Raw genomic sequence first — 17,448 nt, forward strand, 5'->3', positions numbered from 1 at the left:
CCTCTGTACTCTGAGGGCCTCATGCAAAGACATTCTGGCTCAGAAAACATCCATTCAGAGAGAGAGACTACTGTACTCATTGTTTGGAGAGCTGGGTAACTGCCAGTGCCACGTGCTAGCAGACTCTGCGCACTCAGCTAACTTAATGTATCCTAATTAAGGATGCCATGCCAACAGGTTATACATTCACATAGGTGCATCTGAAATGAATACTAGAGGTAAGGCAGTTACAGCAAGAAACCACCAACAATGAGGTAAAAACAAACTTTTGTAAATTACTGTATAAAAGATAATTTTTTTACAAGTAAAATCTATGCATATTCTAATGTAATGATGCTGTAAGTCAGTATCATAATATCACCAGCTAGATTGGTATTCAAGACAATGGAAAAAAGCAGCAGCTGCAGCATTGTACCACTTCATATACAGATTCAGAGACGCCTATACACTATACCAATTCTCCCCTTTGAGAAGTCACATCCAACCCCCCTTGACCCACAGGGGAACTTTCTGGGCGGCAAGATCGGCATGCGGTACCACTACATACAATATACCGCATGCGATCCCCGTTCCCTGCTGCCGGGGATGGGTTTAGCCTGTAGCTCTTAAGTACAGCACATATGATCTCTGGCTCCGATTCAATGCGCAAGGGACCACACATTGGATCAGTGTCACACACGTGCTATTTTCACTTGATTTCTCTGCCCTATCCGCTGGAATCGGGCCCAAATTGCATAGTGTATTGGGCCCGATTCTTTATGCTAGCTGTACATATTCCAATATAGTGCTGTTTCCCAATGCTGCATTTGCCTACAGTAACAAATAGCAAATGCTAGGCAAATCTCGATGCAAACAAATACACGTGGAATTTAAATTAAATATTAGAGTTGGATGAATGCCATGCGATATGAATCTGCAAGACCGAATAGGAACTGAAATCAAGGTTTACTATTTCTAAAAAGATCACGGATTCGTAATCATGATTTTAGATTGTCAAATATTCAGGGTTTTTTCACCTTCCTATAAATTAATGCACCAGACTTTTTGGGGATCCTAACCTAAATCTATTACCAGATCCAGTTGGCATTACTGTCACTGTTAGGTCATTTGGGTGTGGTGTGCCTTCGCTAACAGCTGTCCACTTCATCATGTAATGTTTTCAAAATGAGTCATGTGACCGGAGTGAGCACAGCTATTGAGAATGTGTGAATTACAATCCACAGTAAGGGGCAGATTTTTAGTCAGACGCAAAATGTAATGCAGTGCGTGTCCAGAGGCAGTGTGGGATGCGGCCAAACACAGATATTTTTTAAAGGGGGAATCATTTACAAGGCATGCACTCATTCTGCTTTACATCCGGCCCCAAGTGGTTGTATGTGCACATAGCTGCAGAAGCATGATTTATTACCTTATGTTAATGTGACATTCCATTCAGTAACTGGAAGGATCCATGCTCCATGCTAGGTGGAAGAGATGGTCAGACAGAGGCTTCCTCTGGAAAACGCACGACTCAGAATGTTAAGGAGCTTTACATATATGGCCACAGCACTGCGATGACATTCCTGCACTTTGTGGCTTTCCAGTCCCCCTCCTGAAAAGCCCAAATTAAAGTTCTGCCCTTTTCAGAATACAATAGTAAAATAGCATTCGCGCAAGGGATGTATGCCGAAACTTGTCATTTGCATCCCGACAGGGACAGATCCACTGTCGCAGAGCTAGACAGAATTTGCCCCTTCTTACAATCAGAGGACCCATAATTTCACTGGCTCCACACTATGGGCCTTATTTTGGTTCATTCTTTCTGACAAAATCCTTCTTAGATGGACAAAACCATGTGCACTGCAGGGGGGGCAGATGTAACATGTGCAGAGAGAATTAGATTTTAGTGAGTAATTTTGTTTCTGTGCAGGGAAAATACTGACTGCTTTATTTTTACACTGCAATATAAATCTCACTTTGAAGTAAAACCCCACCCAAATCTAATTCTCTCTGCACAAGTAACACCTGCCCCACCTGCAGTGCACATGGTTTTGCCCATCTAAGAAGGATTTTGTCAGAAAGAATGAACCAAAATAAGGCCCTATGTTCTACCCTGTAAAAGATGTGTTACACAGCACATGCTGCTGAATCTTTAATAAAGATCCCTCCTGCTGCTTTTGCATAGTTCAGCACAGCTGCAACATACATCTATGCAGTGCCTTTAACAAAAATCTATAAATCAAAAGTATAAAAACTCTTAAAACATTACAATAGTCTTACAAGAACAACATCACTACTAAAATACACTGTATGACCCCTTTTACATTGCAATGCCGGGTCACACTCAAAATATTGTACACGGGTCGAATCCAGGTGCCACCTGGCTGAGTCCCCTTTCAGGCGGCCAGACCTGGCATACTCAGGTGTCAATGACATCACCCGAGACACATTCCGAGCAGGTGATTGAAGATTATATCATCTCCGAGTACCAGCTCTTTAACCCAGTTTACTTGTTCACACTGCACAGATCTCGGGTTGGACCTTTGTTTAACCCTGGTAACTACCCAAGTTGAAATACTGGGTCGCTGGCGGGTTATCTTAACTGGCTGCTTTCACATAGCACAATATTCTGGGTTTCGGGATGTTCACGTGACATCACCCATACCATATTGATGGCAGTATGAAAAGGGGGATTAGTTTGTCTATATGAGAAACAACCCAGTGTTTATGGTTCCAGTACACTAATACTTTATCCTGAAGGCAAGGACACACAACTAGCTTAAAAATAAATAAATAAATAAAAAATGAAACGGACAGCAATCAGAGAAATGTGTACAGTGGCATGCAGTGTGGTGCACAGGGGGGCCCTGTGTCCGTGGAGCTCACATGCTGCACCCATTTATTTATTTTTAAATACCTACCCCTCCAGAGTCCAATGATGACAACATCATAAACTGCAGAAATAGCTGGAAAAATATCCGCCACGCCATTTTTCTGGAGATCTGCTCATGCGCATTATAGCCTGAGTCATCTAGTTCGAGACTCTATAAGGCAGCTGGCAGAGAATAGGGCGCCCGGTCGAAGGCGGCTGCACACGGGCCACCTCCTCTCTTAAAATGCCCATGAATGTGTACTGTAATGTGCCTGAGAAACCTGAGGGAGTATCTGCAGGAAAATAAACAAAAATAAAAGTCTGCGGTGTTTGGGCAACAATACGCTACATTCATGTTACGCACATGTTAAATTGTAGCAATAGAGAAAATAATGATCCTGTTTTGAGAATAAACACTTTCACAATGACAAAACTAAAATATACTAAGAAAAAAGCAGGACAGTCTGAGGAAGAGAACTTCACTTAAGACAACATTACATTCTAAATAGTTTCATTTCAAAACATCCCGATACAATGCTGGGCAACCACAGCTCTGCGGAGAACACAAGAGTCTGAAGCCAACTATGGGTGAGGAGACAATATATGTGCATCTCTATGTATAGACAAATGTAAGATATTTTCTATTAGATTGTTCTCAATTAATTTATTGCGATCATAGGCGGACGGCGGAAATTGGTCCCATACGCAAAAAAAGATTCCTAACATTATGTGCTATGGTGATATCCACATTTTACATGTGAAATCTAATGTAACATGACAAAACATCAGGGGCGAGATGTAATAGAGAATTTCGAAAAAATGGCTGAATTCGCACATTTTCCGAAAATCACACATTTAATAGGATGTGAATTGGGCTAAAAATTGCAATTTTTGCAGTGAAAATCTTCGCACATTTTGACCTTTCTATTTTTTTGGACACTGCAATTTGCACCCAATATAAAGTATACAACTCACAAATTTAATAGGGTGCGATTTTTGGTAAAAGTTACCAAAGATCGCAAAATAAATAAGATCAGCGACTGACAGACAAATTTGACAGAGCATTGATACAACAATATGTTCCAGGATGCACCAAAAATAATATATTTGCATACAAAATAAACATAACATTTTTTCCACAGTATTCACAAGAGGCGGAGCTGGACCAGTCCGAATCAGGTATATCTTCTTCATGCTGGATGAAGGTATCCTCTGAAGCTTCCAGGAACTTAAAACAAATCCCATGCATCTTGCATTTTATATGTGGGAACACACAGAAGTTGCAGCTGGCAAGGCCTGGACTGTATGGCATATAGTCCTGCAATGCGTTCATGGGCCAAAAATCCATCACTTTCCTTTACTTGTGGTCAGGTACATTGTCCTGATGGAGACATGTGGGCATGTACTGAGGCTTGAGTAAAATAAATTTCGTACTGAATTAAGAAGACGATTCTTCACCATTAGAACAGTCAAATTCTGGAACTCATTGTCAGTGGGGGTGGTTACAGCAACTGCTGGTAATGAATTTAAATCAAAACTGGATGCATTTTTGGCCACTAAGGGAATCCTATAGATATGACTTATTCAAGTCAGTAATTACAAATTAGATAGGTTGAACTTGATGGACTAACATCCTTTTTTTCAGCCTTAATTACTATGTTACTATGGTGCTATGTTTCCACAAGTGCAAATTCTTGGATGATGCCTAGAAATGGTTTCCAATAAATGTATTGGTTGGTATGCCAGTCCTTAAGACCCCCATTCACTTGTTCGACTTGTCTTAAAGACTTAATCTTCAACTTACGCTCGTAGGTCTCACATACAATTCGGCACATGATGTGCCATTTTTTTACATGCAACATGATTGGATGCTATACATCTCGGTTGCTAAAAAGCACCCGCGATTTACCACTGATGGGCCCAATTCCTATCCATGTTATGGTCTGCACCGTCTGACCTCCGACTCTGATCCGATGTGCACAGGACCAGCAGAATCAGATTTGGGACGATTTAACCGGATTTCTCTGCCCGATCCCTTAGAATCGGGTGAAATCGTCCCAAATCGGATAAGTGTCTTTAGTCACAGTGACAAGTGGTATTGTAACTACATGACCAGTCTTGTTAAAAAAAAAAAAAAAACAGCCACCATCTGCTTGGCCACAGTGTACTGAAGTCAGAACTTCTGTTTCAACTGTAGTCTACCGGACGCCTACTGTCTCATCTTCGGGACTATACTGTAGATCCAGGAATCATTATTACTGTTAATCTCCCTGACAGAGTTTGAGCAACCACGATCATACTTGGCCACCAAGTCATCCGAACCTCCTTCTGCTCTCGGGTCAGCTGATGGGACACCCAGCGTGCAGAAACCTTGCTCAGGCCAAACTTTTCATGGAGTATCTAGCAGATGAATTTGGATGAGATTAGATTCTCTAACTGGTCAATGGTCACTTTGGTGTTCACCTCAACTTCGGCACACATGTAGCAATGTTGACCTCACTGATGGCACAGACACGTCGGCCGCAGCAGTACTCAATCACAGTATCCCTATAGATTGTAAGCTTGCAGCAGGGCTCTCCTACCTCCAAGTCTGTCTGTTGTTACCCAGTTTGTTTTATCACTGTCTACTATTGTAAAGCGCAACAGAATCTGCTGCGCTATATAAGAGACTGTAAATAAATGAATAGTTGGGGACGATGCTTCCACCACAGAAGCAGCTTGAAGTCGGTCAAAACTCTCCTGCTGTCTCAGACCACTCTTATACGCGTAGAAGATCATGGCTATCCAACGGCCTGTGTTAGGCTTCATAATGAGTTTGTGAAGGAAGTGCCAGTCGGATTGTGTCTACTCAGAACAGAACATCTGGATACTTACTGCGCACTCATCGTAAATGTATGTATGTGTACAGTACATGTGGCAGTTTATGCAGCAAACTCCACTGGTACAGGGATTGAGGTGAATGGTCATATTCTGTATAAAAATGTTCCGAATATGTATGCACTATATAAATAACTGATAGTAAAATAAATATTTAAAAGATGAAACTCATAGTGAATTGTTAAGTAGAAGGATTTGGAAGCTTGGGCTGGAAACCTCAAAAGTTTATCTTTTTATTCTTAATATGTTCATGTAATTTTAAATGACTTATTACTGGATTTACTCTGACTATGCAATAATTGCATTCTCCTCACCTACATTTAAATCTACTAGACGCCAAGACAAACATATACCAGTACCAGATGTTCTATTTACTGCATGTGGATAAAGCGAACTGATCAAAACAGATCAGTTTGTATATGTATTTATTTTTGAAAGGGTAACTTTGTATTCTATTTATCTCTATTCAATATCTATAACACTATTAGGACATTCCTCTATACCAGTGGTTCCCAACCCTGGTCCTCAAGTACCCCCAACAGTGCATGTTTTGCAGGTCTCCACACAGAATCCCAAGTGACATAATTAGCTCCACCTGTGGATCTTTTCAAATGTGCCTGAATAATGAGTGCACCTGCTGGGTGACCTGGAAAACGTGCACTGTTGGGGGTACTTGAGGACCAGGGTTGGGAACCACTGCTATATACCATCGTTACTTAATGATCTGACAGCTGCCAATAGCATACATAATTGAGAGTCGGCTGCCACCTTACATACAACTACAAGGGAAAGACCTTAGTTATTTATATCTAGCCCCGCTGTGTTTGGGATGAAGTGTCGTTCTGCTGTCACTGGATCTGGACAGTTATGATGACATTTTTGACAGGGTTTCTTAACTAACTAGTACATGTTTCCTTTTTTAATTCTACTATTCTTGCATTAGAAATAAAGCAGACCATGCAATGTAATTTGAAAACCAAAATGTGCCCCTCCTTTAAAAACTGCTCTAAATGAAATCATATTTAAATGTTAGGTATCAATTCTGGCATCATACTTCAATACAGAAAAGTGAGCAACAGCTTTCCTTGAAGCATATCCTCAATGACAAGTGAGAGAATTTGTGGCAACGGGCCAGGCTTTGTAGAGAAAAGTCTGTGTAATAGAGTTATACTCTCACACTGGATTTTATCAAGATAATGAGACAAGGGGGAGGAATAGAAATCACAGGTGGCCAATCTTGGCTACGGTTCTCATGAGTTAAAGGGCTTGCAGCAGAGAACACAGACGGGAATATAAGTGGAAAGGAGAGTTTAATTAGAGATTTGTATTACACAGCAAGAAAAGAAATATGGTTTATAGCATCACTGTAAATAGAACGGTTTTATAAAGTCACTGTACATAGAGCTACAGTATGTTGTATAAAGTAATTGTAAGTAGGACTAATACCCCTTTCACACCGAAAATGCAGGGACTTACCCAGGAATACAGTCCAGGGCTCAAGCAGGTACATTCCCGGGTTGTCCTCCTTCTGCATTTTGTGGTATGGGGGGGGGGGGGGGTCTGGCCAGCAGGTGGCGGGGTCCGGGGTAAAGACTGTGGGGATCCGGGTAGCGGCAGCTGGGCGTTTGTAGCGCTAGTTGCCGCATAGCATGGTGGGAGAGTTTGAAAACATTTTGAAAAGACTGTCCGGCTGCTGATTGACAGAGAGCGTTTGGCCAGTCTTTTCAAATCCAGCAGTGCTTCCGGCCTGCTGCCTAGCCTGCCTGGCAAATAGTGCTACAAGCGCCCAGCTGCCTCTACCCGGATCCCTGCAGTCTGGACACCGGACCCTGCCACCCGCCACCAGCTGCCCGGGCTCCGCCACCAGCTCCCCGGACCCCCTGCCCGCCCGGTCCCTGCTGTCAGGATCGGTTGTTCCCGAGGCCAAACCAGGAATTCAGGCTGAAGTGAAAGGGTTCCTGCATGTAGAACTACAGTATGGTGTATAAAATTACTACAAGTAGAACTATGATGTATAAATTACCTGTACATAAAACTACAGTATGTTGTATAAAGTCATTGTAAGTAGGACAAAGGTGTATAAAGTCCCTGTACATAGAACTACAGTATGGTGTATCAAGTCATGATAAGTAGAACTATGGCATATATAGCCTCTGTACATAGAACAGCAGTATGGATTATAAAACCACTACAAGTAGAACAAGGGCTTATAAAGTCCCTGTACAAAGAATTAGTCCCTGTACATAGAAATATGGTGTACAAATGTCAGTGCGGCCTGCATGTAACTTATCGCATGCAACTCACGCTTCCCGCAGTTGGGAGGGAGGCCAAGACAGAGTTTGGACGTGCAGCAGGTCCAGCCTCTGACTCCAATTCGCACAGTACCGCGCATCGAACCGGATGGCAAACACATCCGATGTGGCCACTTTTCACCCAATTTCTTGGCCCGATCAGTCGGACGTGGGTGAAAAAAACCCGACACATTTTATTTTGAAGACACTCCATAACATTAAAGAGATCAGCGAATCACAAAATAATATGATGGGAAAAAGAATCAAACAATAGCATCTACACAATCCTGTTAATCCCACATTAATACATTGCAGTAACATTAAGTATTTGTTACATTTTACAAAACAACAAAAATACAGATCGCAATTATTAATTAAAAAAGAAACATAAAAGAAACATAAAAGACAAATTGGCACTTAAGGGTAAATTAAGTGCAACTGCCCATCGATGGTGTTAATATATGCAATGGATGGCCATCGATATTTTTACCTTTCGATAGTCATCCATTTTGGTTGACTAATTGGCCTGTGGGCCAATTAACACTTTGGGGAAGGGCTTCGTGGGTGCCGGAGGTGGAGCTATGCTCCGTGTCCTGGCACTTTGAAGAAAAAAACAGCCCGCAAAACATCGGTTTTGCTGTGCCATCGATGGAGGGAAACCATCTGGTTCTCCCCCATTTTTTTGCTACAGTTAGAAATGCGCCATTCTGAATTCCACCATTCTGAATCCAGCAGGTTTCCTAATATATCACAAGGATCATTCTGTCTCTGCCATGGTCTGTTGCCCCCTCCAGCTTTCCTCCCATACCTCATATTAACCTCAGGACATAGAGGTCTAAAATGAACAAAATAACATCCTACAGTATATCATTCATTTACTTACATACAATGGCAGCGAAGAGTAAATGGCAAAAGATGGGCGCTAGTGCTAACAAATAAGAGGCTGAAACTAAAACATGAGCCCTAATATGATATCAGTGCTTTATTGGCAAAACAAGAGAGTGAATTCAATAGAAGGTATCAAGATATATGTATACAAAGAAACAAATGTATCTGCCAGACAACTTCTTTTTCACTTTAAATGGAGACATTACTCAACAAGCTACAAATAGTCAGTGTCTTTATAGTGGTTTCAATATCACTACGCACATCTTTAAAATTACAAGTTTCTTAGTTTAGGCAACGGAGAATGTAAAAGTTACATGCAGCTGTCCTGCCCACACAACGCATCTATTTTTACTGTGTTTAAGAGATGTTCCTGAGTTAATATATGAGTGACTGCTATTCTTTTCTTCAGTGCAGTTATAGCTAAATACATGGCTAATTAACAGAAGGAATATGCAGAATACTGCAGGTACGTTCCGTCAGATGTGCTGCTGCGGGAGTGCTCAAAAGAGGACAGGTACAGGTGTGGAACATTTGGTCATTAATTAAATTGACAGTCAATAGGTAAACTACTATTGGTCGACATGCAATAGGTCAACATATAAAAAAGGTTGACATGGTCTAGGTCGACATAGGCAAATGGTTGACATGGAAATAGTCGACACAGCAAAAGGTCTATTTCGAAATCTGCTGGCATTGACGCCGTATAGGTGTAGCGCATCCTCTCGCATGGCTCGCTGTGCTCTCTATGCTTCAGGCACGGTGCCTCACTGCGCCCGGCACACTATTATAATCTAACATTATGCCCACTTGGATCCTGAAGTCAGAACAAGTTGGTTTAAAAAGAAATCATGAAAAACTCAAGTCGACCATTAACCTGTAGACTTTTTGCTTGTGTAGACCTTTTTACTTGTGTCTACCTTATTACTGTCGGCCTATCGACCGGATACCGAAAATTCAATGTGCTACCCTAGTAATGAGATGTATTACTATGATGCCTCTGTATGGTACGGATGCCACACTGAGGGAACGTACCAACTTGGCAGTTGAGTGAGGAGGTTATTATTATTATGGCTTAACCCTTTGAGTGCCAATGTTGCTGTGAGAGATGTGCAATATATCCTTTAAAAATGCCAGGGCCGTAGTCGAGGAATATGAATCACTGTAGTTATTGCCGGCAAATGATCTGAAATCATATCATAAATATTGCGCTGTGAGCGAGGATGGCATTTTTGGCGATATTTTGCACATCTCTCACAGCAACGTTGGCGCTCAATGGGTTAAACGGAACGGCAACACGAAAGCCATTACTATTTTTTTTGACACTCTAATATGAATTCAACGTAGTGGCCATGTGAAAAGGACCAAACATCGTGCAGAAATCAGGGCAAATCCCCATTCTGCTGACATTATTGGATTGGAAAACGCTAAAATGTTGTTTTTCCTGGAATCACCAAAACACCAAGCCCAACAAAATGGTCAGGAGTGTTGAGTCAGGAAATTTTAACATGTTGATTTTTCCTGATTTGACTGCTGGTCGCCAATTATTGTTATGCACTGACTGGCAGATAAGATCACTTTGGCAGAGCAGGGAAGCATGGCAGTAGATGTATAGCCTGCAGTTCATTTCATTCTATTATTTTTGTTAAAAACAAACAAAAAACAGTATTAGCACTTAAGTTGTTTGGGTTTTTGTTTGTTTGTTTTTTAAGATATTTCCAGAAAAATCAGCACTTCATCATACTAGCTGCTAAAATGCAAGAAATAAAGCCATGCAAATATCTTACACCATTGAACTGGATACATAGTAATGTTTTACTATAACACAGTCACTGTATAATTAGTACAATAAAGAAAGAATTTCTCTACATTATATTTAAGCTTTTGGATTAAAGGACAACCTCTCCAAATTTAACAATAATTTTTGACTTAGTACGTAACATTTAATAGCGGAAAATAATAAGTGAGACAAGAAGGACAGACCTGAAAGTACTATAAATGCATATCATTCCCACCGGTAGTATATTCCACCTGCAGCCTAACAAACTGGCCATAAAGGATGATTAATTATGTGACGTTGTAAACAAACCTCAAAACAAGCAGATTCTTCACAATGTAATTAGTGATAACCGGCGATTTCATTATGAACATGTGGTCTGTTCCATCTTTCTATCTACAAAAGCATAGGGTGGTGGTGGTGGTGGTGGTGGGGGGGGGGGGGGGGTGTCTAGCAAACTAGACAGAAACAACCCCCCTAAATGCACAGGCAGTTTTTAATTCCCCAAAGTGATATGGATTTAAAAAAAAAATCCACTTTCTGTGAAAATGAGGGCAGCACTGTTTCTCACAGGGATTAAATCATCTCTAGTCACTGGTGTCTCATGTGCCCAAAAACCCCAATCAGTAACACAAGTGACTTAAAACCAGGCACGTGCGTATGGGCGGCACTTGATAGTGGTGGTGCTGGTGGTGGTGGATGGCACTCCAGACTGATGAGGCCAGGTATTTCTTTTTTTTTGTTTTGTCATAAAGACTTTTTTTTTTTTAATACTTTATTGTACAAATGATATGAGTGGGACAATTGTGGTCCGGGAAGAGATAACTTGGGTGAAGTTGGGGCAGCTTTGACAGCAGGACTGCCCCCAAAATTGTGGGGGGAAAGATGACTATTTGCTAATGATGAATGCTATTAATTTATGCAGATGTACTTAGGAAGGTGATAATGCACCAACCAATTAACTCCTGTTATTTTTCTAACACAGCTGATTGGCTGGTGAGTTATCACCTTCCACTGTATCACTTTTCAAGGCTTATGTGGGGTAGACACCAGGATGATTTGGCCCAAAATGAGCCAATTTAGATACAATCTCGACCGATTGTATGTAAATTGGACATGTTTTGGGCCATTTCATTGCCATTCTAATGCGATCCCGATCTGATGCGCGGCCCCGCAGGTCGTTACGTCTTTTCTGAGATCCTACCTGCAGCAGGCAGGATCTCAGAAACGACCATTCAAGTGGGAGCGGGTCGCGATCGGATCACAGTCATATCAGATGCAGTTCCTGAGCGGGTCCTGACCCGATCACGAGCTGCATCATGCTGGTTTGTACCTAGCATTAAACATCTGCCCCCATGATGGTTACTGATTCAATCTGGGAGGATTGCTCATCTTTTCATATATCTAACCTTAATTTTAGTGATCTTTAAAACCCTGATTCTGCCAACTATAGAATAATCAAATTACATACAAAAGCGACAGCACAAACTTACAAAAGTGGAGCTACAGTAACAACAATAAAATACAATACAAATACTATTTCATTTAGTTCATACCCACATATATCTAGAATAGATACAGATCTCATTCTCCAGTAAATATGAAAAAGCAATCTGAAAACTGGTCATAGCTAAAGTTACCTTTGAATTAAACTACAAATTCTGCAAACAAAGGGTTACATCTCATTGTTAGGAATGTGAATGCCCAGTAGTCAAAACAAAAACATTTATCAATGTTACATTTGGAGCTAAACTACAAATACAAAAAAATATTTGCTTGCACTGAGGCTCTGCAATGTTTATATGGGCGACTCTCTGCAGCCGCAGGGATTACACAGGGGAACAGTGTGCTGCTTGGATTATGGACCTTATTCTGGTCCATTTGCTCTCCTGTGTGTTCGTGCATTGGAGCGATGGTGTTCAACTGCGCATGAGCAGCCGCTTGGTGCGAGTAGCCAAGGTGAATTGATTATTCGCTGGCTGCTCGCACACAGCACTGTCGTCGGGGGCATGGGGCGGTGGCAAGTGGTTGTGCCAATGGGAACGCCCAGCGTTTCATGGAAATTCGGCGATGACATGGAAGGCGGGCAGCTGACATCAACGGATGTTAGCTACCCGCTCATTTTCCGCACAGACGCAGACCTGTCTGCGAGCGCTGTAGAAATCATTTGATGGTCGGTGACCACACGCAAGCTGTGAATAGATGTTTATGCAAAACATTGATTTGCATGCCTGTGGGGAATCGCGGTGTGCGAGGGGGGGGGGGGGGGACAGCTGTGCTGGCAGCTTGCTGCTTTGCCATACACAGGGGGATAGTGTGCTGCTTTGCCATACACAGGGGGACAGTGTGCTGCTTTGCCATACACAGGGGGATAGTGTGCTGCTTTGCCATACACAGGGGGACAGTGTGCTGCTTTGCCATACACAGGGGGACAGTGTGCTGCTTTGCCATACACAGGGGGAGAGCGTGCTGCTTTGCCATACACAGGGGGACAGTGTGCTGCTTTGCCATACACAGGGGGACAGTGTGCTGCATTGCAATACACAGGGGACAGTGTGCTGCATTGCAGTACACAGGGGGACAGTGTGATGCATTGCAATACACAGGGGGACAGTGTGCTGCATTGCAATACACAGGGGGACAGTGTGATGCTTTGCCATACAGAGGGGGACAGCGTGTTGCTTTGCAATACACAGGGGACAGCGTGCTGCTTTGCCATAAACAGGGGAATAGTGTGCTGCTTTGCCATAAACCAGGGAATAGTGTGCTGCTTTGCCATACACAGGGGGAGAGCGTGCTGCTTTGCCATACACAGGGGGACAGTGTGCTGCTTTGCCATACACAGGGGACAGTGTGCTGCATTGCAGTACACAGGGGGACAGTGTGCTGCTTTGCAATACACAGGGGGACAGTGTGCTGCATTGCAATACACAGGGGGACAGTGTGCTGCATTGCAATACACAGGGGGACAGTGTGCTGCTTTGCCATACACAGGGGGACAGGGTGCTGCTTTGCAATACACAGGGGGACAGGGTGCTGCTTTGCAATACACAGAGGGACAGTGTGCTGCATTGCTATACACAGGGGGACAGTGTGTTGCATTGCAATACACAGGGGGACAGTGTGCTGCTTTGCAATACACAGGGGGACAGTTTGCTGCATTGCAATACACAGAGGGACAGTGTGCTGCATTGCAATACACAGGGGGACAGTGTGCTGCATTGCAATACACAGGAGGACCGGATGCTGCTTGCTTTGCAGCCATGGTGTATGCCACAGGCCATGCATTCCGATAACTGAAACCCAAGGGTGCAGAAGTTGGCGACTGCTGAAAGGTTATCCTCCAGCAGCTCCCAATGGCCATTTCTGACATGGTAACCCCAGCCTGGTGTGGTTTCAAAGTTGTTAAGATGTTAGAAATAAATTGTGTAAATGTTTAAAATGCAATGGTGGAACAAATCTATAGGAAACCATTCTAAACCTAATGCTAGGTATACATGCTACAATTATCTGATTTTGGAGAATCAGCCAACCAACTGGGACATTTCCCCTGTACCTTCCCATGTGGAGGAACAGGGAAATGTCTCCTCCCAGGGGATGGGCGCTGATATCAAGGCCAATACACTGTAAGAGATCTGCCCATGATATTTGCAGTGTCAGATAAAATACCTGTCGGCCTGGCTGGCATTTTATCTACCTGTGTAAACTCAGCAAGAGCAGGAAAAATCCTAAAAAGCAAAATCTTATTTGTGACATGTATTTCTGAAAATATTAGGTACAAAGACTGGTGGCTTTGATGACTGATTACGGTACATATCCTAGAAAACAGAATTACAGTAATCCACAGCTGGAATGCTTAAAATTTCATCTCATTAATCAATAAAAAACTTCAAAGAAGACATAATTACAGGATTGCGTTTACAACCTACCAGATTGGGATTTGATAATATCACTAAACTCATTGTTTTGTTCTCCATCAGGTGTGTCGAGCTGAGCCCCCACATTGGCCATGTTTCAGATTATCCTCGGTCACTGATTCCAGATAAATCCTTCAAGATTAAACTTTAGCACACTTTACAAAAAATAAAAAGCGGTGTGCATTTAACTTAGAGCAGAAGAGTAGGTTGTCAGAACCTGAAAGAAAGAAACAAAAAATGTAGGTTTATGCACTTTATATTCAACTATATTCCATTACACACAAGTACAAAATACGCAAAAAAACTCCTTATGGTTATTAAAACAAAAGCTATAGCTGGCATATGTCTATTACTTATTGCACATACTATAGGATGTGAAGGACAAGCAGCCACACCTCCAGAAATACAGTTTTTGTGAGGTTTTTCTTTGATCCACACATGCAACAAGCCACAAATGTGATAAAAGCGGGGCTTAAATGCAGTGGGCAGTGCTTTCTTCAAATCCTCAATCGGATCCCTGCAGCATCCCCATTGGAGCATCACTCAGCGGTTAGAACTTCAGGTTCTAAACCTATGATCGCAGAGGAGGGCTCTCACTGCAAAAGCTATACTTTGCTAAAATCTACTTGCATATGGCATTAACCCCTTGAATGGTGGGTTTTGCTGGGGCAGGACAAACCTACCAGGGCAGGTTTGTCCTGCCCCAGCAAAACCCACCACAGATCGTAGGAAGCCACCGCCCCCCCTCACCTCCGCTCCGGCGTTAGTACGCCGGAGCTCCCCTGCCGCCACTTCCCCTGCTGCCGCTTCCCCCTGCCGCATGTCAGTCATCACACAGGCAGCAGGCTCAGGGATGTTTTGCAGCGGCTCAGGAGGACTTGGTTGCCTGAGCTCTCCCGAGTCCCCCCGAGCCGCGCCGACCATCCCAGAGCCTGCCGCCTAAGTCACTGATGCAAATAATGAATGGCGGCTGGCGGCAGGGAAGCTCCGGCATACGATCTCTGTAACGGAGGGGGCGACAGGAGGGGGGGTGACCCCTAAAGGTAGTGCTCCGCTGGAGGCACCACCGGCGCGCACCTAATGCAAAGTGGTATGGCCGGAAATTTTCCGGGCATACCACCCAAGGGGTTAATAGATACCGATATACATGCAGAGTGGCGGCCCTAACGAGGCCTACACGGAACGATTTAGGGGCATTTTCTAAGTGATCTATATAGAAAATGCCCCTAAATAGAAAGATCAGCGAGCAATCATTAGCGGTGTGTACCAATCGTTTCATGTGTATGCACGATGATCGATTTGGTAAGGCTAATTAACTAGCTCCCTTTCCCTCCACCATCATTAAAGATCAATCGTTAATGTGTAATCGTTTGCTCAATCGTTCATCATTTGACACCAAATCGTTTGTGTAGGAGTTTTAGAGGAAATCGTTAACGAGATTGAATCGTTGGCCAAATCTATCCGTGTGTACGCACCTTTAGTCCTCACTTGTATAAGAGTTGCTGTTTAATTCAGTTACTAAAATCTTACAGATCACATTAACTTCAAACCATTATAGATGGCAGTATATAAACATGGCATACTGCATTGTGGGATCAGAAAGCAAAAAAAGCAAACAACTTGCCAATTGCAAAATCATCCAAATGCTGCCACACATATACTATTTTTGAATGCAAGGCAAATACTGGCTGCTTTAGCATGTAACCCACAGACGTTAGACAGCTTTCATTTTATACTGCAATTTATTATTGAATTTAGACATGCTTCTAAGGGGCCTATGAATTATATGGGATCTTTTCTAAATTATGTATAAATTGCAGTTTCTGTATAATTTCACAAATTCTCAGAAACCTACTGCAGAAGGCTTGGTACTTGTGTATTATAGCAGCACCCCCGATGTACATCGTACGATGAACGTATCGTATCGCATCGCATGCCATGTACCCGATGGCATGCGATGCGATGCAACGCGATTTTGACCCCCTATACGATTAAAAATCGTATAAGCACCCTAAAGGGTGCTTTTGAGCACCCTAATGGGTGCTTACAATGTTAAATGCACCCCCACGCCACCCCCCCCCCCACTATAAACGTGAACCCAAAGCGTGGCGAGCGCAGCGAGCCCGCGAGGGGCGGCGGTACGTGTCCTACGACCTTTTCATACCCCCACTATCCACGTCGGCGTGGAGTTGAGAATAGATTAGTGTGGCGAGCGCAGCGAGCCACCGAGCCCGAAGCGTGGCGAGCTCAGCGCGCCCCGCGAGGGGACGCGGATACCTTCACAGGTAAACGTGTCCCTTCGCGGGCTTCACAGGTATCCGCGTCCGCTCGCCACGCTTCGGGCTCGGTGGCTCGCTGCTTTTGCCACACTAATCTATTCTCAACTCCACGCCGACGTGGATAGTGGGGGTATGAAAAGGTCGTAGGACGCGTACCGCCGCCCCTCGCGGGCTCGCTGCGCTCGCCACGCTTCGGGTTCACGTTTATAGTGGGGGGGGGGGCGTGGGGGTGCATTTAACATTGTATGCACCCATTAGGGTGCTTGACATTGTATAAGCACCCATTAGGGTGCTTATACAATGTTTAATCGCATCGCATCGCATCGTATGGCATTGTATGCCATGTACAATGGCATACAATTTGCAAATTGTATGCCATCGTACACTAACCAACGACATTGCGTCGCATCGCATACCATCGCATGCGTTATGGTATACGATGCGATGGGCGCCGCCAAAATACACAATTACCGAAGGCTTGTTCGAGCTGCGGATGATGGACCTTATTATTATCAATGGGGTCTATGGTCTGAATGATATTTATCTAACACCTAAAAATCAAGGTTTTCAG

General features: G+C 43.3%; 1 protein-coding gene across 7 annotated transcripts in view; it reads right to left on the bottom strand.

Annotated features, from left to right (window-relative positions):
• UTRN (utrophin) overlaps positions 1–17,448 on the bottom strand; it is a 587,017-nt gene that overhangs the window by 567,303 nt on the left and 2,266 nt on the right. For all 7 annotated transcript variants that reach the window (XM_083176136.1, XM_083176132.1, XM_083176141.1 and 4 more), the window contains exon 2: positions 14,611–14,815. In XM_083176136.1, coding sequence (XP_083032262.1) covers positions 14,611–14,692 — 82 coding nt within the window. In that variant the 5' untranslated portion in view covers positions 14,693–14,815. The remainder of the gene's footprint in view (positions 1–14,610; positions 14,816–17,448) is intronic.

Source organism: Crinia signifera, chromosome 3, assembly GCF_055691185.1.
Source record: "Crinia signifera chromosome 3, ASM5569118v1, whole genome shotgun sequence".
NCBI lineage: Eukaryota > Metazoa > Chordata > Amphibia > Anura > Myobatrachidae > Crinia > Crinia signifera.